At 45.4% G+C, this 25,374-nt stretch overlaps 1 protein-coding gene across 4 annotated transcripts in view; it reads right to left on the bottom strand.

The window, feature by feature from the left end:
- The window catches only part of LOC125456572 (glutamine synthetase, mitochondrial), a 16,971-nt gene extending 6,322 nt beyond the window's left edge, over positions 1-10,649 (bottom strand). Inside the window, exons 1-6 of one of the 4 annotated variants that reach the window (XM_048539813.2) lie at positions 10,471-10,649; positions 10,079-10,172; positions 8,605-8,770; positions 2,862-3,023; positions 1,182-1,328; positions 476-603 (exon numbers count right to left, since the gene is read on the bottom strand). In XM_048539813.2, the coding sequence (XP_048395770.1) occupies positions 476-603; positions 1,182-1,328; positions 2,862-3,023; positions 8,605-8,770; positions 10,079-10,156 (681 nt within the window). In that variant the 5' untranslated portion in view covers positions 10,157-10,172; positions 10,471-10,649. Of the gene's footprint in view, positions 1-475; positions 604-1,181; positions 1,329-2,861; positions 3,024-8,604; positions 8,780-10,078; positions 10,173-10,470 lie in introns of all 4 variants that reach the window. The other 3 variants (XM_048539812.2, XM_048539815.2, XM_048539814.2) reach the window with 3 other exon arrangements.
- Positions 10,650-25,374: the final 14,725 nt, after the last annotated feature.

Raw genomic sequence — 25,374 nt, forward strand, 5'->3', positions numbered from 1 at the left:
TTATACTTCTTCTGAAATGTACAGCCTCATGATTTCACTTTGATTTTCTCTATCCACCCATTCCACTCTGTCGCAGTTCTCTTCGACACTGACCATCTTCATCCCATACAGCCACGTGCCACATCATCTCCAAATTAAGAAGTTCTATCCTTTAGCTCTCCCGCCCTCACTCAATCCCCAAGTCAATAACTTGTACCAATGGGAGTCATTTCACATTCTGTGCTGGTCAAAGTGACAGTCATTTTCTGCTGGTTGGCTATTTCTACTGCCCACACCAATGTTGCAATGATTCTGCACAGGATAGAAATGTTTGCAAACCCTCACACCAGCTCAGTGCATAATCACTCAGACTTTGCAAGCTGTACTTCAATTAAGGTTTATGCCAGAATTCCAACCCACAACTACCTTTGTGGTTATTTGTGATCGCTTTTCAACCTTGTAAGACAACAGTAAGCAAACACCAGTTCTCTCTCACCTGAGATGCCATTACTTCAGCATTGGTACCAGAGATATGAATTCCAGCATAAAGGCAGGCTCGGTAATGAGCCTCCACAATATCTCGGCCGTAAGCTTTGTCTGCACCAACTCCACAGTAATAGGGTCCTAGAAAGCAACATGATCCCACTTACTAAACACACCAGTAAAGTAGCAAGAGACAAGTAAGCAGATGTCCATTGAAACCATCCCACACACTGCAATGCATAACCTTAACTTCAGCAGCATTGCTGAAAATAAATATCAATTTTTTTTAATCACTCACTAAGTCAGGAAATACCAATATTAAAAAAGGGAAAACCAACAAATACACTGTTGGAGAGAAGAGTGGCAAGTGGATTCTGATTGGTGGAGGCAGAGCCATGGAGAATGCACCAGTTAATGATGACTGACAATTAACTGCAAGGGTTAGTGTTTAAATTTTAAAATCAGGTAGGTTCATAGATTTGTCAAAGCTCTCCTTGGAGAACCAAGCTAAGAAAATAAGCTCTCACTTATTTCGTGCCACCTTTCAAGTTACCATTTATTCTCTTGGGCTCTCCTCACTGATCATTGTTTCCTTCCAGATTTCAAAGTAGATTCAATAGCCTAAAACATCCCACAGTAGTTGCATTTCTTTTAAAAATCTCACTGCCAAAAGTAACATGCTTACTCCAGATCCAAGGGAAGTAGAAAAAAAAGCATACCTTGAGGTCCAGGAAAGCCATTGGAGGGCCATCCAAAGGGATGTCCGTCTGTTCCTAATAAAGTGTACTCTTGTTCCATTCCGAACCACGGATCTTCGTCCGCCACCATGGACATTATTTTCTGGCATGAGTTTCGCAGATTTGTTTCTGCAGAGACAAAGAGGTGTGTAATCTCAATGTCAGCCATCAGCTGCCCATCTACAAGCAACTAGTAATTCTACAGACACATATTTCATCAGCACGATAAATAAAAATCATCACAACTGTCTCATTTAATGCTGACAGAACTCAATTCTGTGGATCTGATATATCCCACACTTGAACCGATCAGAGACATGCCAAATATGATGAAACAAAGCCCTTCAATTACTCCTGTTAGATATTCTTTTTGACTATTGCAATGCAGCATTTTGGACAAGGTAATATGAATTCTGCACATTAAGCACTCATTACCAAGGGACTAACCTCAAGCTCACCCAAAGAGGCCAGCTCTTTGCAAGGTACAATATTCTTTGGGGAATTACCTGGGATAAATGTGGGTATGTATCAACAGCACGAGGAAAGTGGCCTCGTGCTCACAACTTAACTAAGCTAGATTAGCATGGTTTGTGAAGGAATTTGAATAATTAGGTGAAAACAATCTGGGGTATGGAGGAAGGCTACATTGAGACTTGAGCTGACTTATTCCGCAGAGCAACTGAAGAACAAGGGATAGTAGCAATTGCAGATGCTGGAGAATCTGAGATAAAGTTGTAGAGCTGGATGAACATAGCAGGCTAAGCAGTGGGGGAGCAGGAAGGCTGATGTTTCGGACCTAGATGCTTTTTCAGAAAATATTTTTCTAAAGAACAGACTAGGCCCGAAACTTCAGCCTTCTTGCTCCTCTGCTCTGCTTAGCCTGCTGTGTTCATCCAGCTCTACACCTTGTCATCTCTGAAGATGAAGGGAGCTTTGTCATGAAGATTGAGGAGATTTACTAGATTGGCGGTGGTTTGGGGGGGGGGGTGGGGGGGGGCAGTCTTTACTGAGGGACGAAGAGACTGCAGTGGGTGGGAAGTGAGGACTCCCAGTCTGCTACATATTCAGTATCAACTCCCAGAAGAGGTGCAAACAGTTTAAAAAAGGAAATTTGCAATGTTATAGGTACAGTAAGAACCAATGCTGAAAGGGTTAGCAGAGGAACAATGGATTAAATGACCTCAGCAAGCTGACTCAAACTACCTGGACAACTAAACAAGAGTCAGCATTGGTGGGATGGATCAAATGCCTGAAAATCTCTTGTTCTGTCTCCTGATAGCCACCCCACAACTGAGAAGCTGGACCTTGATCCCACATCTAGAAATCATACAGTCCCTCCAGTGTGGAAACAGCTCTTCAGCCCAACAAGTCCATACCAACCCACACAGCATTCCACCCAGACTCATCACCCTATAAATCCACCCACACAGACAGCCACCTGAGGGTGGAACTGAACATGGGTCGCTGGTGCTGTGCGGCAGCAGTGCGAGCCACTGTGCCACCCTCAATCTTTGTTTCTCTCCACACAATCACTGGGGTCAAACTTGTGGCTATTTACCTTGTGGTTTGGTGTCAGGTGATTTGACAATGCCCTGGCAATAAGCCTTTGCATGTTATGACTAGCTCTTCAGTATCTCAGGGAAAACTGCACCCATTGTGTACCTGCTGGTTTCCTATTGTATTTGAGAACTTCACAAAGGACAAGCTTGTTTGGATCCTTCCGGAAAGGATCCCGGAACATGGCTGCTGGGATGAGGTACATGTCACTGTTGGATCCTTCTGACTGATACGTGCTTGAACCATCAAAGTTCCACTCTGGGAGGTCTGCAAGAGAGGACAAACAAACAGTCTCATGGCAGCCAAAGACAAAAGCACTCTGAACTCAAAAGTATTGTTTACATAGGGAGCTCGTGGAGAGGCTCTGGAGAAAGTTTTGTTTTAATGTGGACTGAAAACTGAACATTGGATTATTTGAGGAAGAGTCATTTTTCTCATTTGTTCGGCCCTGCGCTTGAATTCTTAACATTTACCCTTTTCCTTTTTATGCGTGCTTAATATTAAATCTGTGGGTAAGAAAAGGTATTATTTTTTGTATACAAAAGGTGTCATTGAGAGTGTTAAGGCTTAATGTCTGAGGGTATTCAAGAAACCTAGTGTCCTGACTTGTACATTTAGAGAACTGATTACACAGCAGGACCATCAGATGGGTGATAACATTGTGGAGCTGAAAGAACACAGCAGGCCGGGCAGCAGAGGAGCAGGCAAGTTGCTGTTTCAGGTCCGGGCCGTTCTTCAAAAAAGCTGCGAAACATCAACTTTTCTGATCTTCTGATGCTGCCTGGTCTGCTGTGTTCCTCCAGCTCCATTGTGATCTGACTCCAGCATCAGACATTCTTACTATTTCTGACTGAGCCAGATAGGTGACTGTCCGGAAAGGTAAGGTGGTGACTCAAATCTCCTGTGGCTATTTCTCTCAAACAGCTATTTGTTTTGGGTACTTGAAAGAGATGGTCTCAGGAAATTAGAAGCAGTAGTCAGATCCTGGGCACTAAGAATGAATCTTGTGTTAAACAAGGTTTGCCAAGACCAAAGAATAACTGTTTATAGGGGAATCAATGAGGGACACAGACAGGAGATTATGCGGCAGTGAACATGAATCTAGAATGGCGTGTTGCATTCCTGGGGCCAGTGTTAAGGGTGTTTCAATATGTTTGAAGCCAATGGTCAAAGATGAGAGACACTGACACCAGATGTTGTTGTACACATTGGTGGGAATGACATTTGGGGAATGGGTTAAGGCTGTACACTATGTATAGAAGAGGTTACTTGGAAGATTTTAAAAAACCAACAACAGTAATCTTTTGCTTGCTTCAACTGCCAAGTTCTAATGAGGGTAGGCATAAAAGGATAGGGGCGATAAATCAATGGCTGAAGAGGTGATGCAATGTACAGGGGTTCAGTTTCTTGGATCATTGGGATCTCTTCTTGGACAGAAAAGACCTGTTTAAAAAAGGATGGGTTTCACCTGAACTGGAAAGGGGCCATATCCTGGTGGTTGGCTTTGCTAGTCCTATTTTGGGAGCCTGTCAACTTTTAGAGAGGGGATATGGGGTCTTCGTAAGTAACAGGGAAAATTGAGAAACAAAATGATGGAGGCTCTGCATCAGAAAAGAACACGTTAATTAGAAAAGTCAGACAAGAGGAATTCAGCAAAGGAAGTACCTCTGAAGAATCAAAATTGCATTTATTTCAAAGTAAGAGGTCTTACAACTAAGGTTGATGAACTCAGGGCAAATACAGAAGCATGGGACTGGGTAATCACAGCTATTACAGAAAGTAGGCTGACTGAAGGACAGAACTGGCAGCTCAATGTTCCAGGTTTAGACATTATAGGAAGGATAGAAAGGAGCATGAGAGCGAGCCATTTTTGATTCAGGAAAACTATAATTACAGTAATTATAGAAGTTATTTCTGGGCGATAGTACTATGGGGTCCCCAATAATCAAAAAATGAGAAGCAAATATGTGGAGGTTTCAAATAAATTCGAGAATAAAATTGTTGTAAGTCAGGAATTTTAATTTTCTAATCATCGACTAGGACTGTCGTAGTCACAAATGTTTGCATGGTGAAGAAGTTGTTCAATGTTTTGAAGAAAATTCTCTTTATCAATGCGTAAATGTTTTTACCAGAGAAGGAGCAAAATTTGAGCTTCTCTTTGGAAATAAGCCAGGGGAAGTGACTAAGGTGTTAGTAGGGGAACAATTTGGGATTAGTGATCATTACGCTAATAGTTTTAAGATAGTTCTGGAAAAATACAAGTTTTCCATAAAAGTTAAAGTTCTTATTTGGAGTGGACTGTTCACAGGCAAAACAGATGTCCCATAAATGGGAAGCTTCCAAAAATGGAGTTCAGAGGCATTATGTTCCTGTTAAAGACAAAGGCAGGGCTGGTAAGATTAAAGAACAATGAATGAAGATTTGAAGCTTAGTCAAGAATTTTTAAAAAATCATGTATTAGATACAGACGATTGGAATCAACTGAATCTATTGAAAAGCAGGAAAAAAAGAGTCTCGGGGCATTCTTAATGAAATCAGAAAGGCAAAGGGTGGATGAGACAGCCTTGGCAGATAAGGTTAAAGATAATCAGAAAAGATTTTACAAACACATTACTAGCAAGACAGCAACTAGAGACCAGGACCCCTTAAAGATCTGGTTGTCTTTGTGTTGGCACTCAGGAGATGGGAGAGACATTAAATGACCATTTCGTGTCAGTTTTCACTGCTCAGAAAAAATGGAAGCTACAGAACTCAGGGAAATAAATATAGATGTTTTGAAAATGGCTCACACTAAAGAGAAAGTGTTGGAGGTCTTAGAAAATAAAGGTAGATTCGGGCGACATGGTGGTTCAGTGGTTAGCACTGCAGCCTCACAGCACCAGGGACCCAGGTTTGATTCCAGACTTGGGTGACTGTCTCCCCGTGTCTGCATGGGTTTCCTCCGGATGCTCCGGTTTCCTCCCAAAGTCCAAGGATGTGCGGGCTAGGTGGATTGCCGTGCTAAATTGCCTGTAGGGTTCAGGGGTGAGTGGGTTGTAGGGGGATGGTTCTGGGTGGGTTGCTCCAAAGGGTGGTGTGGACTTTTTGGTCCGAAGGGCCTGTTTCCACACTGTAGGGAATCTAATCTTTAAAAAAATCTCCAATGCCTGATCGAGGGTATCCCATGACTGCGGTAAGTTATGGAGGAAACGGAGGGGGACCCCAGCAGAAATATTTGAATCATCCATAAAAGTGGGGGAAGTATCAGAGGATTGGAGGATGGCTTATGTTGTGCCATTGCTTATGAAAGCCTGGGAGGAAAAGCTTGGAAACTAGACGAGAGAGTCGGGCATCAGTGGCAGGCCAATTGTTGATGCTGATTCTGAAAGGCTTTACATACATTTGGAGGCAAAACGTTTACTCGGATTTAAATAAAAGCTTTGACAAGGTTCCACATGGAAGACTAGTTAGTAAGGCTAGATTGCATGGGATTCAGGGTAAGCTCGCTAATTGGCCTGGCTGTAGGAGGTACAGGATGGTGAACTAATTTTTGGGAGTGGAGGCCTGTGACCAGCAGTGTTTCACTGGGTTCAGTACTGGGTCCACTTTTATTTGTCATTTATATTCAACCTATAGCAGGAGGACTGCAGCGGTTCAAGGTGGCAGCTCACCACCACCTTCTCAAGGGCAACTAGGGATGGGCAAGAAATGCTGGCCAGACAGCAACACCTACATCCTATAAAATGGATGAAAAAAATGATTTGGATGAGAGTATAGGAGGCATGGTTACTGAGTTTGCAGATGACACCAAAATTGGTGGCATAATCAATAGTGAAAAAGCTTATTTAGGATTAAAAAGGAGATCTTGATCTATTAGGTTAATGGGCTGAGGAGCGGCAGATGGAGTTTGATTGGGATAAATGTGAGGTGTTGCATTTTGGTACAACAAAAAAGGACAGGGCTTATACAGTTAATGGTAGGGCCCAGGGGAATGTTGTTAAACAGAGACCCAGGAGTTCAAGTACCTAATTCTTTGACATTTGTGTTAACAGGTAAACAGGGTTGTGAAGAAAGCATTTAGCATGCGTGCTCAGACCAATGAGTATTTGGTTAGGATGTCACATTGAGGTTGTACAGAATGTTGGTGAGGCCTTTTCTGGATTGTGCAGGTCTGGTTGCTCTGTAATAGGAAGCAAGTTATTAAACTGGAGAGGGCTCAAAGGATTTCACAGGATGCTGGTGGGAATGGAGGTCTGAAATAAAAGTAGACTGGAAAGGCTTTTTTCATGGGAGCATAGAAGATTGAAGGGTGGTCTTGTTGAAGTGAATGCAAGTGTCTTTTCCCTAGAGTGGGGAAGTTTAAAACCAGGGTTTTTAAGGCAAGAGAAGATTTGAAAAAGGACATGAAGGACAACTTTATAAAGAAAAAAAATCAGTGGTTCATGTGGGGAATGAACTGGCAGGGAAGTGGTGAATGCAGGCACAGTTACAACAACATTTAAAAGACATTTGGATAAGTGTGAATAGGAAAGGTTGGGAGGAATATGGGTCAAACACAGGTAAGTGGGACTAGTTTGGTTCGGGAACAAGGTCAGCATGGACTGGTTGGTCCAAAGGATCTGTTTCCATGTTGCTATGAGGTGAATCCCAGCAAGCAGTAAAGTTGTTTCACAAGGGGTACTGTTAAGCATTTCAAAATCCCCAGCAGGCGCAGACATTATTCTGCTCACTTCCATTCCAAGATTCAGAATGTTACTTAATTGCTTCTCATAGTAGTTTGTCTCTCTTCATTCCATCCTCATGCATGGAAGCAATTTAAACTCACCCGAGTGGATTTGATAGCCTGCCCAATGTCTGGAACTAGATCTCCAAGAACAGAAAGCCCCACAATTAATGTTTTACATTGTTAAGTGGCACTAATGCAATCATGCCTACTACTTCCACACACAAACTTGGAAAAATATTCCAAAGCTGGCTTTCTAACAGGACCCTACCATCTTTGAAGGGGTTAAAGCAGCTTGAAATAAACATCACCGTGCAGATATGGCACTTACGGTGACAGAACAGTGTGAAAAATCAAAACGCAAAAGAGTGACTGATGTTCGATTTTGTCTTCAAAATCGAACTTTTAATACATTGGACTGCATCGTGGTTGTTTAATTATATCTCACACACAAGTATTTCCCCCAATGTTTACAATAGGGAAGAGCTCAGCATCAAACCATGCACACCCTATAACAAGCTAAACATACTGGCCTCCATCTGTGGAGCATAGGAAACGGTGCATGAGGGAATGAAAATTGTCAAAAAAACTTTTCCAGTTCTTCATCACTTACCCAGCCACTTACTGGAGAAACGCACACCTTGGTGGGGACCAGGGACGGAAGGAGAGCACCAGGTTTTGCAGTGATGATGCCCCTTGTAGTTAAATTGCCTGCCCACACTTGCGCATGAAGTTGACTACTCCAGAAAGGAGTGCAAGTTGGCAGAAACAGAAAATGAAAAACAGAGGGAAGAAAACAAGCTCAAGGCAATTCAAATACACTGGACAAAAATAAACCCACGCCACAAAAAGAAACATACAATGCTGGGCAAGTGGAATTTGGAGGGGAAAAGTGTTGTTTTGAAAAGGCACTCAATTGATCCCTATTCTTGGCAAAGGGAGTGAGATCCCGTTTTGGGAGGAGATCAGGATTTCTTGATTACACTTTGGGACCCCAAGTTCTGCATTTATCAGAAGCGGTGAGTGCAGTGTGTGTAAATGAATGGGTTAGTGGGCTACAGGTCAGTCTGGATCTCTGAATCAGTGGCAGTCAGTAAATGTGTCGGGGGTTCAGAAAGCTGTCTGGCAGTTCCCATTATCTCTTACCAGCTATGCTCTTGGGTTCCTTATCCAGGGTCTTGGTTTTACATCGCACAGACTCCCCCGTGCCATCGATCCAGATGTACATAGCCTGCACTTTGCCGTCCTGGGACAGATCCATGTAGTTCTTCTTCACAATCTTGCTGAGGTTGGCGCTCGCTGAAGTGGCCATCTTGTAGGTCTGCCAGAGAGACAGACACGGGGCGGGGGGGGGGGTGGGGAAAGGGAGAGAAAAGCAGCAAGAAATGGACGGCATTAGTGAGCTTGTGGAGCCACATGGCACTCAACGGAGCTCCCGGTGAAATAAAACACACAGGCACATTGAGACACAGACAAAAACCCGCACCGATTGCAGTTCTCCAGGGCAGGGGCTGAACCACCACCTTTTTTGCTTTATTTTTGTTTTATTATAATGAAGGGGTGGAGGGGAAGGAAACCAAACTTGTGGGCGGCGGGAGGAAACTGCAGATAAAACGGTCATTTGCAGAACAAAGGAAATTAAACGCCGGGCAAACACGGTATCTGAATGTTATTCCCACCACACTCTGGGGAAGGGAGGGAATTTCAATTGTGCATTTGCAGATCCTAGAATTTTATACGCAGAGGCGTGTAGGATATCTAATGTAACATCCCTCCCCCTCCAATCCCTGTGGGGGTGCATTTGAATTTTTTGGGAGCGAAAACAGGAGATTTTGCAGCGTTAAGTCGGATCGTGTATAGCGGCTGTGCAGATCCCACACTGGATTGTATATGGAGAAACGTGGAAGGTTGCCTAATGCATTTTTTCTCTCTCTCTCTTTGGGGGGTGCAGTGTTAATTCCTAAATTTTGGGGGTTTAGATAAACCGTGTATGGCGGCTGTGCAGATCAGACTGGATCTTAAACGGAGAGGCGAACAGGTTTGTTTAGTGCATTCTCGCTCTCCATCCCCCCCCACCCCGGCTGTGTGGGGATGGTGCAGGGTTCATTCCTCATTTTTTGGGGTGTAGGGTTGCAGCGTTTAAAAATATGGTGTATGAATTTCTGGGAGACAGACGCACACACACACACACACAGGAAATACCAACCAATATTGACTTACAGGTATCCAAATTGGTGTGAAGGTGGGTGGCAAAGGCACCATTTGGGGACAGAGCCCGCGCTTGGCCCAGACAGAGGGGTTTCTGGAGGCTGGAAATTTACAGACCCGCTGGATCATCACCTTCATGCAAAGCCAGGCCTGCATCACGGAGCATGCAAAAACCCAGACCCTGCTTACATCCTGATTGCAACTGAGACCACCCGGTGCTCGACATGCAACATTTTAAAAAAAGTAGCCCCAATTAATTCCGTTATTTTTTCTGCCCAATCCTAATCAACTCTGACACATGCAAATCAGACCATGCATAACTTTGTACCACCACCAGCACGTCCCCTGCAACCCCATCGATTTCAGAGCAAATTCCTGAACCCCTTTATTCGAGTCTGCTCAGTAAACCTACATGTTGGTTCCGCCAATTCGTCGGCCTGACATTGCCGCATTTTTTAACCAGAAACAGGAAGCACCGAGAGATCCGCATTCTCCAGCAAAAAGGACTACAAAGACAAAACGCCCAAATTATTACAAATAACAAAGTGTCGCTTCTCTGGGATGTCAAACTGAGCGGAGGTAGCGGGGTCGGGGGGGGGAGAGGGTACATCACGTTCATGCTTTAGCAGAACATTTTGTGTTTTTCTAAATAAACATACAAGCAGAAAGTAACAGCAGCAACAACCTAACAAAACAAAGTAGCAGCAGCAACAACAAACAGAAAACTGGCTAACTCAACACAGTCAGAAGGTGATGATTTCAGTGAATCTCCATCCTTTTCCTGGTGATTATTGGGTCAGTTACCTTTCTGGTCTGTCACAGGTTTTCGGGATCCTCTTTCACTGTTCTTCGCTCTGCAGAGGTTTCACAGTCAGATCCACATTGCAAAGGGATTTGGGGAAGAACTTGGGGTATATGAAGCAAAGGGCCCGACATTTATAATATGTCCAGGGCGCTCATTGGTGAGCGCAAAACGTGATCGCTTCGTGCAGCAGACTCGTATTGAGAGAAGCGACTGGAGGAAATTTCCATTCCTCAGATCCCGCCCCCCCAACCGGACACACTCTCTCTCTCTGTTTAGCTGTGTCTCTTTCATCGATCATCTCGTCCCTTCCTTCCCCCATCCTCTCTCTCTCTTTCATACTGGGACACAAAAACAAGGGGGAAGGGAGAGCATAACAAACCAGAAATAACATCCCGACTTCATCTACTGGTTCCGAACGGGATCAGAGAGTTCCCTGGTCTCCCTGTCGCCAGTATTTGCAATTCTGTCTCCACATCTCAAACAAAAAATCCTGAAATTGCTGATAGTTTTTTTGGGTTTTTGTTACAGACTGCAAACAGCACGGGCCAAAGGCTTATAAACACAGTCCCGCCTGCCATTCCGGTGGCTGTGGTTTGCAAGGCATGACGACCGGTTTTCCCTGAAGATACACAGGCACAGGGACAAAACACAAGAAACGATTAAACAAATTGCCTTGCCTACCTAGGCAAACACTGACTCAGAACTGACACAGCCGCCGATACAGCAGGCAGCGATCACTGCGCCCTCTCACTCACAAAGGCTTGGGTTCACTGCCCTGTGCATTCAGCACTAATGCCAAGGCTATTATTTCACAGCAACACTGAGGGAGTGCCGCACTGTAGAAGGGTCAGTACTGAGGGAGTAGAGATAATAAAATGTGAGGCTGGATGAACACAGCAGGCCAAGCAGCATCTCAGGAGCACAAAAGCTGACGTTTCGGGCCTAGACCCTTCATCAGAGAGCTACTGAGGGAGTGCTGCGCTGGAAGAGGGTCAGTACTGAGGGGGTGCCGCTCTGTCGGAGGATCAGTACTGAGGGAGTGCTGCGCTTTCGGAGGGTCAGTACTGAGGGAGTGCCGAACTGTCAGAGGATCAGTGCAGAGGGAGGGAGGGCTGCACTGTCAGAGAGTCAGCAGTGAGGGAGTGCTGCACTGTTGGTGGGTCAGTACTGAGAGAGCGACGCAATGGCAGAGGGTCGACACTGAGGGAGAACCACAGTGTCTGAGGGTCAGTGCTGAGGGAGTGCTGCAGTGTCAAAGGGTCAGTGCTGAGGGAGTGCCACACTGTTGGAGGGTCAGTACTGAGGGATTGCTGCACTGTTGGAGGGTCAGTACTGAGGGAGTGCTGCACTGTTGGAGGGTCAGTACTGAGGGACCACTGCACTGTCGGTGGGTCAGTGCTGAGGGAGTGCTGCACTGCAAGAGGGTCAATTCTGAGGGAGTGCCGCACTTTCGGATGGTCAGTGCTGAGGGAGTGCCGCACTGCCAGAGGGTCAGTTCTGAGGGAGCGCAGCACTGTCAGAGGGTCAGTTCTGAAGGAGCACCACACTGCCAGAGGGTCAGTGCTGAGGGAGTGCCACACTGTCGGAGAGTCAGTGCTGAGGGAGTGCTGCACTGTTGGAGGGTCAGTGCTGAAGGAGTGCCGCACTGTCAGAGGGTCAGTTCTGAGGGAGCGCAGCACTGTCAGAGGGTCAGTACTGAAGGAGCACCACACTGCCAGATGGTCAGTGCTGAGGGAGTGCCACACTGTCAGAGAGTCAGTGCTGAGGGAGTGCTGCACTGTTGGAGGGTCAGTGCTGAGGGAGTGCCGCACTGTCAGAGGGTCAGTTCTGAGGGAGCGCAGCACTGTCAGAGGGTCAGTACTGAAGGAGCACCACACTGCCAGAGTGTCAGTGCTGAGGGAGTGCCACACTGTCAGAGAGTCAGTGCTGAGGGAGTGCTGCACTGTTGGAGGGTCAGTACTGAGGGATTGCTGCACTGTTGGAGGGTCAGAGCTGAAGGAGTGCTGCACTGTTGGAGGGTCAGTACTGAGGGAGTGCTGTACTCTTGGAGGGTCAGTACTGAGGGACCACCGCACTGTCGGTGGGTCAGTGCTGAGGGTGTGCTGCACGGTAAGAGGGTCAATTCTGAGGGAGTGCCGCACTGTCGAGTGGTCAGTGCTGAGGGAGTGCCGCACTGTCAGAGGGTCAGTTCTGAGGGAGCGCAGCATTGTCAGAGGGTCAGTAGTGAAGGAGCACCACACTGCCAGAGGGTCATTGCTGAGGGAGTGCTGCACTGTTGGAGGGTCAGTACTGAGGGAGTGCTGCACTGTCAGAGGGTCATTGCTGAGGGAGTGCCACACTGTTGGAGGGTCAGTACTGAGGGATTGCTGCACTGTTGGAGGGTCAGTGCTGAAGTAGTGCTGCACTGTTGGAGGGTCAGTACTGAGGGAGTGCTGAAGGGCCTGTTTCCACACCTCAGGAAATCTAATCACACTGCCAGAGGGTCAGTGCTGAGGGTTTGCCACACTGTCGGAGAGTCAGTGCCAAGGGAGTGCTGCACTATTGGAGGGTCAGTACTGAGGGAGTGCTGCACTGTCGGAGGGTCAGTACTGAGGGACAACTGCACTGTTGGAGGGTCAGTGCTGAGGAGTGCTACATTGTTGGATAGTCAGTAGTGAGAGACCGACGCAATGGCAGAGGGTCGGCACTGAGGGAGCGCCGCACTGTCAGAGGTTCAGTGCTGAGGGAGTGCCGCACTGTTGGAGAGTCAGGACTGAGGGAGTGCTGCACTCTTGAAGGGTCAATACTGAGGGACCACCGCACTGTCGGTGGGTCAGTGCTGAGTGAGTGCTGCACTGTAAGAGGGTCAGTTCTGAGGGAGTGCCGCACTGTCGGATGGTCAGTGCTGAGGGAGTGCGGCACTGTCAGAGGGTCAGTTCTGCGGGAGCGCAGCACTGTCAGAGGGTCAGTACTGAAGGAGCACCACACTGCCAGAGGGTCAGTGCTGAGGGAGTACCACACTGTCGGAGAGTCAGTGCTGAGGGAGTGCTGCACTGTTGGAGGGTCAGTACTGAGGGAGTGCTGCACTGTTGGAGGGTCAGTGCTGAAGAGTGCTGCATTGTTGGATAGTCAGTAGTGAGATACCGATGCAATGGCAGAGGGTCGGCACTGAGGGAGCGCCGCACTGTCAGAGGTTCAGTGCTGAGGGAGTGCTGCACTGTTGGAGAGTCAGGACTGAGGGAGTGCTGCACTGTCGGAGGGTCAGTATTGGGGGAGCACCACACTGTCGGAGGGTCAGTACTGAGGGAGTGCTGCTTGGGTTATTGCTGTGTAATTCATTTTTAAAGTAGTTGAGTTTTAATATAAAATTGTAAATATGACCGTGGTTGGTTGTGACTTGCTGTTTTTAAGCTTATAGTTGATGTGAATTAAAACTGTTTTTGATGTCCTCAGCTGAGAGGAATTTAAGTTCCACATACAATGCAGGATCTTGAACATTGTGTTCTGCATTGCCTCGTGCCTGTTATTGGTTTGATCATGTGGTTTGCTGGTTTCATTTCAATGTATGCAAGGCTGGGTACTATTAGAGCCAGTCTCCAACTGGTATAGCAGAGGGCTTCCTCAGACTGCACTGCTCCCTCGTCCCCTGTCCCCTTTTTGCTACCAAGGGGAATCATTGCCCCATTGCAAAGGTGGCAACTGAGCACTGGCCACACCCTATTGCCCACATTGAAAGCTGACACAGCCCGAATTTGCAAATTCCTTGTCACTGAAAGTTTGACAGGTCAGGTTTCAGTGTGAACCCTGGACTTTGTTGTCCCATAAAAGTGCGAAAGTCAGACCAACCCCATAACTAGGCTTTGCGGTTACTGAGTCAAGGATAAAGTCGACAAATCTCCAATCTCCTCCTGCTGAGTGTGCAAAAGAAAACATGCTTGGCAACCAATACCAAGGGCAGGAAACTGGCTGCTCGGTCCTGTGACAGACTTTGAAGGATTTGTTGACGTCATGTAACCAGTAGCGGGTCATTCTCTAAAAAGGATTTCACATTTCATTGAATAAGATTTTAAAAATTCCCAATCAATTATCTTTTCTGATATATCTCTCTCTTCTCCTCCTCTCCTGAAGGTGCTGACCCTCACTAGGGGTTGGGGCCCGGTGCCCACTGCCTTCCTGTGCCGATGGCGCTGACTGTCTCTGGTTGTGGATAATACCACCATCGCCAACCGCCCCCCCCCCCCCCCAAACTTTTGCCAATAACGGAGGGCTGGGCTACCAGAGTAAGTTTGCCGCTGTTCATTTTTAAGCTGCCAAAACTGACACAACAAACAGAAGTCAGAGTTAAGGGCCTGCCCCTGATGTACAGCCAACAATAAACAAGGGAGGCTTGCCTGTGATACCTCAGGTGGTCTAAAAGCTCGTTGCTGTTGGTGGTAACTGAGCAGTTGACTGCTCCATCTGGAGTCCATATGAGGGAGATGAGCCTGGAATGTCTTATTGTTTGCTGACAGCACAGCCCAGAGGAAAGCAATGGATGGAGTAGCGGAACACTATAGCTAACTTCAGAGCTGCCATCTGCTTGGCTGCTGCAAACCTACTGACCAGCTGTTACACTGTGGACTGGACAAACCCTTGCAGAGGACAGGGAGGCATTCATAAAGCCATTGAGTCAACACAGAAACAGACTCTTTGGTCCAACTTGTCCACGCTGGCCACATACCCTAAACTGATCTAGTTCCATTTGCCACCATTTGGTTCATATTGCTCTAAGCCCTTCCTATTCATATACCCATCCAAATGCCTTTTAAATGTTGTAATTGTACCAGCCCCCACCACTTCCTCTGGCAGCTTGTTCCATACAGACACAACCCTCTGCGTGAAAAGGTTGCTCCTTAAGGTCCCTTTTAAAAATCTCCCCTCTCATTTTAAACTTATGGCTCTCTAGTTTCGGACACGCCTACCCAAGGGAAAAAGACCTTGGCTAATCATCCAAAGGTCACCCCTCAGCCTCCGACGCTGCAGGGAAATTAGCCTTAGTCTATTGAACCTCTCTCTATAGCTCAAACCCTCCAACCCTTGTAAATCTTTTCCGAACCCTTTCAAGTTTAACAACATTTTCCCTGTAGCGGGGAAAACAGAGCTGAGCACAGTACTGCAAAAATGGCCGAACCAATGTCCTGCACAGCCGCACTATTCATTCTCCTGTGGGCCTGGAGCAGGCTCTATGATGCCAGTGCTCACAGTTGCTGGTCCCCTCAACCACCTCAGTCGTCATCACAGTAGCCTCTTGTTGCTATCCACGGGATAAAACATCTTCCACCTCTCCTGGGGTGTGGTGGATGTGGGCGTCCATACCTCCTGTCTGCCCTGAAAATTTGGCATTTTCCTGGTGCATGAATACAAAAGAAACAGATCATCAATGCTCTATTTCCTTTGATGGAAACAAGGAATAACTTTAAGGCAAATTAACCTTGCTGAACCTGCCTCTTAGACATTTGCCGGGGACTAGACTGGTGCGACAAGCAGTAATCTAATCTATGCAGTAACAAAGAGAGCGTAAAGTTCACAGACACTTTATGAGTGACACTTCGCATTTTTCACTTTATACGGGGATCTCTCAACATGGTCTTCATTTTCCTTATCAGATGCAGTTGAGGGAGAGAGAATTTAATCACATCGAATACGTCAAAATGAGATCTGCCTTCAAGGATGAACAGAAATTACAATCAAGCCCTCTCCTGGATTACTTTCAAATCAATCAGCAAAACAGATGCATGTTTGATACAAGAACAATCAGGCTCATCTGACAGAAATAGCCTCAGCATTTTCTGTTTAGTTCCTTAATCCTTCTCAGAATCTAAAAGGGAGACAATCTTCTGCAACTCAGTTGCAAATTCTCTGTGATCACTTCTGTCTGGGTGGAATGTTTTAACCCACTTTCTGCTGCCTGAAATTTTGCCAATCTCTGGGTAACCCATGCAGCAATTTCCAAGTGAAATCAGGACTCCCAGTCACACAGTGACAATTACAGAAACCCTACATTGTGGAAGCGGATCATTCGGCCCATCAAGCCCACACCAACCCTCTGAAGAGCATCCCACTCAGACCCACCCCATCCTCATTTCCCATGGCTAATCCACCTAACCTGCACATCCTTGCACTGTGGGAGGAAACCCATGCAGACACAGGGAGAACACGCAGGCTGGAAAGGAACTGGGGTCCCTGGCACTGTGCGGTAGCAATGTTAACCCACTGAGACACTGTGCTGTCCCCATGGAATATTCCATGGGATCCTCACTTGGTCTGGAATCCATCAGGGAGAAAGTTTCTCAGCTGCTTAAGTGGGGCGGTTTAACCTCCTGAACCCCTCCCACATTCATCGTGATCCAAGGTTAATTTTAATGCCATACTCTAGTTTTCACAGAACTTTGGAAAACAGAGGAATGGCTGTTACCTCATTTGTAAAAAAAAGTTGTTGACCATCTGAACATAGTTCCTTTTCAATGTTAAGCAATGGTAACTTTTTTTAACAGAGGCGAAATACTGTGGATATTGGCAATCTGAACCAAACGGGTGCCTCACAGTGCCAGGGGCCCGGGTTTGATTCCACACTGAGGCGACTTTCTGTGTGGAATTTGTTCATTCTCCCTGTGTCTGTGTGGGTTTCCTCCAGGTGCTCTGGCTTCCTCCCACAGTCCAAAGATGTGCAGGCTAGGTGAATTGGCCATGTTAAATTGTCCCACGGTGTCCAGGGATGTATAGATTAGGTGAGTTAGCCATGGGAATTACAGGTTGGGGTAATGGGTCTGGGTAAGGTGGTCTTCAGAGGGTTGATGTTGGGCTGAAAGGCCTGTTTTCACACTATATGGATTCTGTGAAGCACAGAAAATGCTGTTGAAATTCAGTGGGTCTGGCAGCATCTGTAGAGAGAGAGAAATGCAGAGTCAACATTTTCCAGGATGACTGTTCTTAAGAACCCCTTTTCATTAGTCTGTTTCAAACTTTATCGCCAAGTGTTGTTCCTCAGTTTGTTTTCAGGAATATTTAGTTCCCAGTGTTGGCTTGGGTGAAACATAGAAATTAAGGGCAGGAGTAACCATTTGGCCCTTTGAGTCACTGAGGTTGATCATGATTGATACTCTCTCTCTGTGCCACATTCCCATTTCTCCTCATTCTTGTTGATGCTGTTAAAATGTGAAAAATTATTTCTCTTTTTCTTGAATATAGTGGGTGTCTTGGCTTCCTGTGGGAGAAAATTCCACAGGTTGACCTCCCTCTGAGCGAAGAATTGTTTCCTCATCTCAGTCCTAAATGGTCAACCCTGTACCCCCTGAGACTGTATCCCCTGGTTCTAGACTCCCCAGCCAGGGGAAACCTCCTCCCTGCATCGGGTCTGTCCAGCCCTGTTAGAGGTTTACACATTTTGTTAGATCCCCTCTCATCCTTCTCAACTCAAGTGAATCCAGGCCCAGCCGAACCAACCTCTCCTTGTAGGGCAGTCCTGCCAGCCTCAGTACCAGCCCAGTGAACTTCCATTGTACTGCCTCTCTGGCAGGTCTATCCTGTTTTAGGTAGGGAGACCAAAACTGTACACTGGTGTAGTCTCACCCTGTATAACTGCACTAGGACATCCCTACTTCTGAAATCAATCCTGTTGCAAAGAAGTCAGTGTACCTTCTCAATTACTTGCTGCTCCTGCCTGTTTACTTTCATTGACTGATGTACAAATATACCCAGATCCCTTTGGACATTTATTCCCAACATATCACCATTTAAATATAAATAATAACCCACCTTTCTGGTTTTCACACATTTCGCCATGTTGTTCAGCATTTGCCATGTCTGTATGTGCACTCACTCCACTTGTCTAAATCACCTTGAAGCATTCTTGCTTCCTCCTCCCACCATGTTTTCTGTCATCGGCGAGCTCGAAAATGCTGCATGTGGTTCCCTTATCCAAGTGAAACCAGGCTTCAGTCAGCAGGGGTCCTGACCTGAAACGTCAACTTTCCTGCTCCTCTGATGCTGCCTGGCCTGCTGTGTTCCTCCAGCTCCACACTGTGTTATTTCAGTCAGCACTAGGCCTTTCTGTTGAACAGATTGTTTCTTGTTTTGCAATGTTCTTTCTCAGTTGTCCAACCAGGATGCTGTGGCTCAGTGGTTAACACTGCTACCTCATGGTGCTAGTGAGTTGGGTTCAATTGTAGCCTCGAGCTACTGTCTATGTGGAGTTTGCACATTCTCCCCGTTTTTGTGTGGATTTCCTCTGTGTGCTCCGGTTTCCTTCCTCAATCCAAAGAAGTGCAGCTTACGTGGGTTGGTCATGCTTAATTGCCTGGTAATGTGCAGGCTAGGTGGATTAGCCATGGTAAATTCAAGGTGATGGGATGCAATGGGGTGAGCCATGAGGACTTGATGAGTTGAACAGCCCCTTTCTGCTCCGTAGGGATTCTATTCCTGGACACGTTGTAATTGATTTTCTCCATGAGAATGTTAGAACAAATTATTCATGATTTGAAACAAATCCAGGATCTCATTTACAGGTTAATTTCTGCTTGGCTGCTTTTAGCAAATGCAGAGTGCAGCAAATATGCAGAGTACAAGTTCCAGTTAGGCCCCACCTAGAGATTGGTTTCCAGTTTTGCTTCCCACACTCTAGGAAGGGTGTGAGGGTTCACGAGAGAGTGCAGGGGAGCTTTAACAGGATGGGTCCAGTGATGACAGAATTTACTGACAAGGTTCAGTTGGAGAAGCTGAGGTTGTTCTCCATGGAGCAGAGGAGATGGAGGGGAGATTTAATTGAGATGGATAGGGTTATAACGGGTTTGGATAAGGGAGACAACGAAAGCTGCTCCCATTGGCTGATGGTGCAGCCTAGGGGACCCAGATTGAAGGTATTGGTCAGGAGATACTGGGCAATCGGGAGATGCGATGAAGAACGTTTTTCCACAGTGAGTGGTAATGACCTGGAACTCACTGCCTGTGAGGGTTGGAGTTGGATTTGATGAATGATATCAAAAGGAAACAATCTTGCAGAGTAACGGCGAGTGCATGGCGAAATGGGACTAACTGGATTGCTCCAGCATGGAATCTTACTATGCCAATGACTAACATACGCTTCACCTGCATCTCTCCTCTTAGGGAATGGATGCTGGTCTCTGAATAAATAATTGTGTGCAGTCTCTCATTTCAGGCTGCTGCCTCACTACAGTGGAAACAGGGAAATGGGCAGGGTCTGATACCTCCAGGTCTCCTCTTCCAGGCACCAGTGAGGACATGAGTGAGCGAAGCTGCTTCGGTGTGAAGAGTAGCAGCAGCTTGGTGAGAAATGAGAAACAAAAACCTCAGCTTGTATGTGTGCGTGTGCACACGCAAGTGATCGCTGCAGGGGAGAAAGCAGGAACGGCTGAGAGTGAGGTGCAACAGTGACACTCCGTGGCTGTTCATTGTATCATCACCAACCAAGTCTGTAAATGATACATTAGGGACAAGAGGAGGCCATTCAGCCCCCATTGACCCTACCCCACCGTTCAAAACAATTGTGGCTGATTGGAAACTTCAATGCCTTTGACCCACCCCGATCCCCATATCCCTGTAATGCCACTGGTCATCAGAAACCTATCAAACTCTGCCTTAAACACATCAAAAATTCAAAGACTGAGCTTCCAAGGCCTTTTTTGGCAGGTTTCACAATTCTCTAAGCAACATATCGTCATAAATGCTACCCCCTTCTTTTTAAATTGTGTCCCCAGTCCTAGACCCCCAACCAAAGGGAAGCAATGGCCTAGAGGTATTATCACTAGACTATCCATCCAGAGACTCAGGTAATGCCATGGGGGCCTGGGTTCAGATCCTACCATGGTAGATGATAGAATTTGAATTCAGTTAAAAATCTAGAATTATGAATCTAATGGTGACCATAATTTTTTTGTTGCAAAAACCCATCTGGTTCACTAATGTCCATCAGGGAAGGAAACTGCTATCCTTACCTGGTTTGGCCTACATGTGACTCCAGACCCACAGCATTGTTGTTGATTCTTACATGCCCTCTGAGCAATAAATGTTGGCCTGGCCGGTGATGTCCTCATGCTGCGAATGGATAAAAGAAACCAAATCTTACTTGCAACTACCCCATCTATCCCTTTCAGTATTTGTAGATTTCAATAAGCTCACCTATTATTCTTTGAAATTCTGGGCTAATCATCCTTTGTAGGCCAGGCCTACCATTCCGGGAACATGCCTGGGGGACAACTCCTCCATGACAATAATATCTTTGCTGAGTTAAAGAGCCCAAAACTGCAAACAGTACAGATGAGCCCAACTCCCTACAATTGAAGAAAGACTTCACTATTTCTGGGCTCAAACCCTCTTTTAACATTCTTTTAGTCCTGATCTAATGTATTCCATAACATCGTGGCAAGTACGGGAGGAAATTACGAGACCCCTTGCAGAAATATTTGCATCATCTATGTCTACAGGTGAGGTGCCTATGACTGGAGGGTGGCTAATGTTGTACCTTTGTTTAAGAAAGTTTGTAAGGAAAAACAGGGGAACTATAGACCTGTGACTGTGACTTCGGTTGTGGGTAAATTGTTGGAGGTGATTATAAAAGATAGGATTTATGGACATTTAGAGAGACAGGAATTGATTAAGATAGCCAGCATGGTTTTGTGTGAGGAAAATCGTGTCTCACAAACGTGATCGAGTTTTTTGAGGAATTACCAAAAATATAGTTGATGTCAGAGCACTGGACGTTATTTCATTGGATTTTAGTGCAGCCTTTGACAAAGTACGGCATGGTAGACTAACTAGTAAAGTTAGGTCACCTGAGATATGGGAGACCTTGCCAATTAGGTACATAACTGGCCTAACAGCAGGAGACAGAGTAATGTTCGAGGGTTGCTTTTCAGACTGGAAGCCTGTCACCAGTGGTGTTCCACACGGATCAGTTTTGGATCCTCTTTTCTTTGTCATTTATATAAATGATTTGGAGAATATAGAAGGCATGGTTAGTAAGTTTGCAGATGACACCAAAATTGGTGGCATAGTAGACAGTGAAGAAGGTTCTCTAAGATTACAAAGAGATCTTGATGAAATGTGTCAATAGGCTAAAAATGGCAGATGGAATTTAATCTGGATAAATGTGACGTATTACATTTTGCCACAACAAACAAGGGTAGGGCTTATACAATTAATGATAAGGCCTTGGGTAGTGTTGTAGAACAGAGAGACATAGGGCTACAGGTACAAAATTCTTTGAAGTTTGCATCACTTATAAGCAGGAAGCTTAAAAATTTGTTTGGCATGCTTGCCTTCATCGCTCAATCCTTTGAGAATAGCAGTTGGGAAGTCATGTAGAGGTTGTATAGGATTGTATTGGTGAGGCCTCTTCTGGATTACTGTGTCCAGTTCTTGTCACCCAGTTATAGGAGGGAAATTATCAAACTGAAGAGGGTTCAGAACAGATTTACAAGGATGTTGCTGGGTATGGAAGGTTTGAGTTATAAGGAGAGGATGTTTAGGCTGGGACATTTTGCACTGGAGTGTAGGAGATTGAGAGGTGACCTGATAGAAGCTTATAAAATAATGAGATGTGTAGACAGATCGTTGTCTTTTCCATGGGACGGAGGATTTCGAGACTAGGGGGGCACATTTTTAAGGTGACAGGAGAGAGATTTAAAAAAGACATGAGAGGCAAATCTTTTACACAGAGGGTGGTTCGGGTGTGGAATTAACTTCCTGAAGAAGTGGTGGATGTGGGTACAATTACAAACATGTGAAAAAAAATTTGGATGGACTTGGAAAGGTTTGGAGGGAGAAGGGTAAGGAGTAGGTAGGTGGGAGTAGTTTAGTCTGGGATTATGTTCAGCATGGACTGGTTAGACCGAAGGGTCTGTTTCCATGCTGTATGGCTCTCTGATTCTATAACAGCTCACCACACCTGCATGATAGTCTTCAATGACTTAACACTAAAGTCACCCTGTGTATATCTGCAGTCTCCAACATTTCATCATTTAAGAAAGACTCTGCCTATCTGTGTCTCCTACCAAAGTGGATAGTCTTTCCACATTATGTTCCATCTGCCATGGTCTTGTACATTTGCTAAGCCTGTCCAAGACCTCTCGAAGCCATTTTACAGCTTCCCCATTACACACATTCCCTCATCGCTTTGTATCATTGCTAAATTTAGAAATATTACATTTAGTTCCCATGTCCAAATCAATGTTGCATGTTGTCAACAGTTGGGGAGCATTCAGTGCTGTTCTTAGTGGTAACCCATTGGCCACATTCTGACTAATACCAGAATAACCCATCTATTCCTACTCTCTGTTTTCTGTCTGCCAGCCAATGTCTGTATATAATCCATGCCTGTACATTAGATTAGATTCCCTACAGTGTGGAAACAGTCCCTATGGCCAACAAGTCCACACCGCCCCTTGAAGCATCCCACCCAGACCCATCCCCCTATAACCCACACACCCCTGAACACTACGGGCAATTTAGCATGGCCAATCCACCTAGCCTGCACATCTCTGGACTCCCATACTGCGTACTTTTAATCTTTCTCATCAGCCTCCTGATTTTAGCAAAAACCTTCTGAAAATCTAAGTACATCATGTCCGTCAGCAGTCCTTCATCAATTTTATTAGTAATATCTTCAAAAAACTTGAACAAGTTCAATTTCCCATTCACAAATCCATGCTTGACTCTGCCCAATTAGTACAACTATCTATTTATCCCATCCTTTATCGTGGATTCTAGTACTCTCCCTAATACTGACATAAGGTTGTCAGCTCTGCAGTTCCCTGTTTTCTCTCTCATTCCCTTATTAAATAGTGGGGTGACATTTGCTTCATTGCAATCTGCAGGAATATTCTAAAATCTATGGAGTTTTAGAAAATCGTTACCAATGTATTGACTATCTCTATAGCAACTTCCTTCAACAGTCCACGATGTAGACCATCAGGTACAGGGACTATGTACCTTTCAGCTTCTTAATCCTCCAGTACAATCTTCTTATGAATACTAATTTCCTACAACTCCTCGTTCTCCCTGGATTTCTAATTCTGGGCGATTTCTTTATTCTTTCTCAGTTAAAAACAGACACAAAGTAATTGTTTAGTTTCTCGATCATTTCTCTGTCGCTCATTATAAATTTTCCTGATCTTTCTTTAATGGACCCGCATTTAGTTTGCCAAATGATTCCTTTTTACATACCTATAGAAGCTTTTACAGTACATTTTTTTTTAATGAGAGTGCATTCACCTCTCAACCTCCTATGCTCCAGAGAAAGAAGTTCTGGACTATATAGCCTCTTCTGGTAACTCAAACCTTCCATTCACGGCAACATCCTGGTCAATCTTTTCTGAGCACTCTACAGCTTAATAACATTCTTTCTATAGCAGGGTGACCCAGAACTGCACACACTACTCCAGAAGAGGCCTCATCAACATTCAGTATAATCTTAACAAGAGTGGCATGGTGGCTCAGTGGTTAGCACCGCTGTCTCAGGGACCTGGGTTCAATCCCACCCTCAGGCTGTTGTCTGTGTGGAGTTTGCACATTCTCTCTGTATCTGCATAGGTTTCCTCCCACTGTCAAAAATGTGTAGGTTAGGTGGATTGGCCATGCTAAATTGCCTAGGTGGGTTAGCCATGGGAAATGCAGAGTTACAGGATAGGGTGGGAGGTTGGGTCTGTGTAGGAGGGTTGGTGCAGATTCAGTGTGCCAAATGGCCTGCTTCCAAACTGTAGTATTCTGTGAATATTATGTCCTAACTCCAATACTCAAAGGTCTGAGCAATTAATATGCTAACTGCCTTCTTAAACACTCTGTCTACATGTGATGCAAACTTCAAAGAATTATGTACCTGAACCCCTAGGTCTCTCTGTTCTACAAGACTCTACTTTTTAATGTATAACTCCTGCCCTTGTTGGTTTTACCAAAATGCAATCCCTTGCATTTATCCTTCCCCCAGTTAGCTATTTTAAACAAGCCTTAGCAGCACTAGCGAGGGTGTTGGTCCCAGTCATGTTATAAGGTGGAACATTTCCAGCTTGTACAGGTCCCACCTGTCCCAGAAGCAGACCTAGTTCCTCAAGAGGCTGATGTTGTCCCTGCTACAACAGATCTTCAGCCACATATCCTATCAATCTGCACTTATGCATGAGGCTCTTCCAAACTCCCTAAAATCTGATTTAGAAAATGAGGTGTGAGGAAGCACAATGTCTTGCTGCCAACTGGTGCCCAACTCTTCCTGTTGGAAAATACGTGATTTTGTCATTTAGATTTCCCCTTTCCGGTTATACCAGCATCAGAGCCTCCACCCATCTCTGTAGCTCAGCTACAATGCTTCCAGAGGTTGAATAGTGAGTGGTGTGGTTTGTGTTTTCCTATGTTAGTACATGTAACCTATATCATGGATAATCAAGCTGTTTTCAAGTCAGGTATCTTGAAGTTTACTTGCTACACTAACTACAAGGCTGTGATACACGGTCTGTGTTCTAGAATGGAGGTTTCTGTGGAGGAGGCTGATTGTTTTATATTACTAAAATGAGTTGAGATTTAAGGTATTTTAATATAACTGCTTATTTGATATTCCATGAAGTACTTACACACAGACTTAACTCAAAGACTACTCAGTGGCATCTCTCTTCACAGTCTCCCCAACATTGTATGAACTCTTACGATGCCACTGATGTACCCTATTATTTATACATTCAAATATTAACCTTATACCTTCTACACAAATAGTCGTGGAAATCTGCAATTCTCTCCTGTAAAAATTGTTGAGGCCCTGGGATCCAAATAGATTTCCTGAGATATTTCTTGTGTTCAGAGACCACTTAAACCACATAATGCACACTCTCCCTGTGTCTGCGTGGGTTTCCTCCGGGTGCTCCAGTTTCCTCCCACAGTCCAAA

Source organism: Stegostoma tigrinum, chromosome 8 (genome assembly GCF_030684315.1).
Source record: "Stegostoma tigrinum isolate sSteTig4 chromosome 8, sSteTig4.hap1, whole genome shotgun sequence".
NCBI classification, from domain to species: domain Eukaryota; kingdom Metazoa; phylum Chordata; class Chondrichthyes; order Orectolobiformes; family Stegostomatidae; genus Stegostoma; species Stegostoma tigrinum.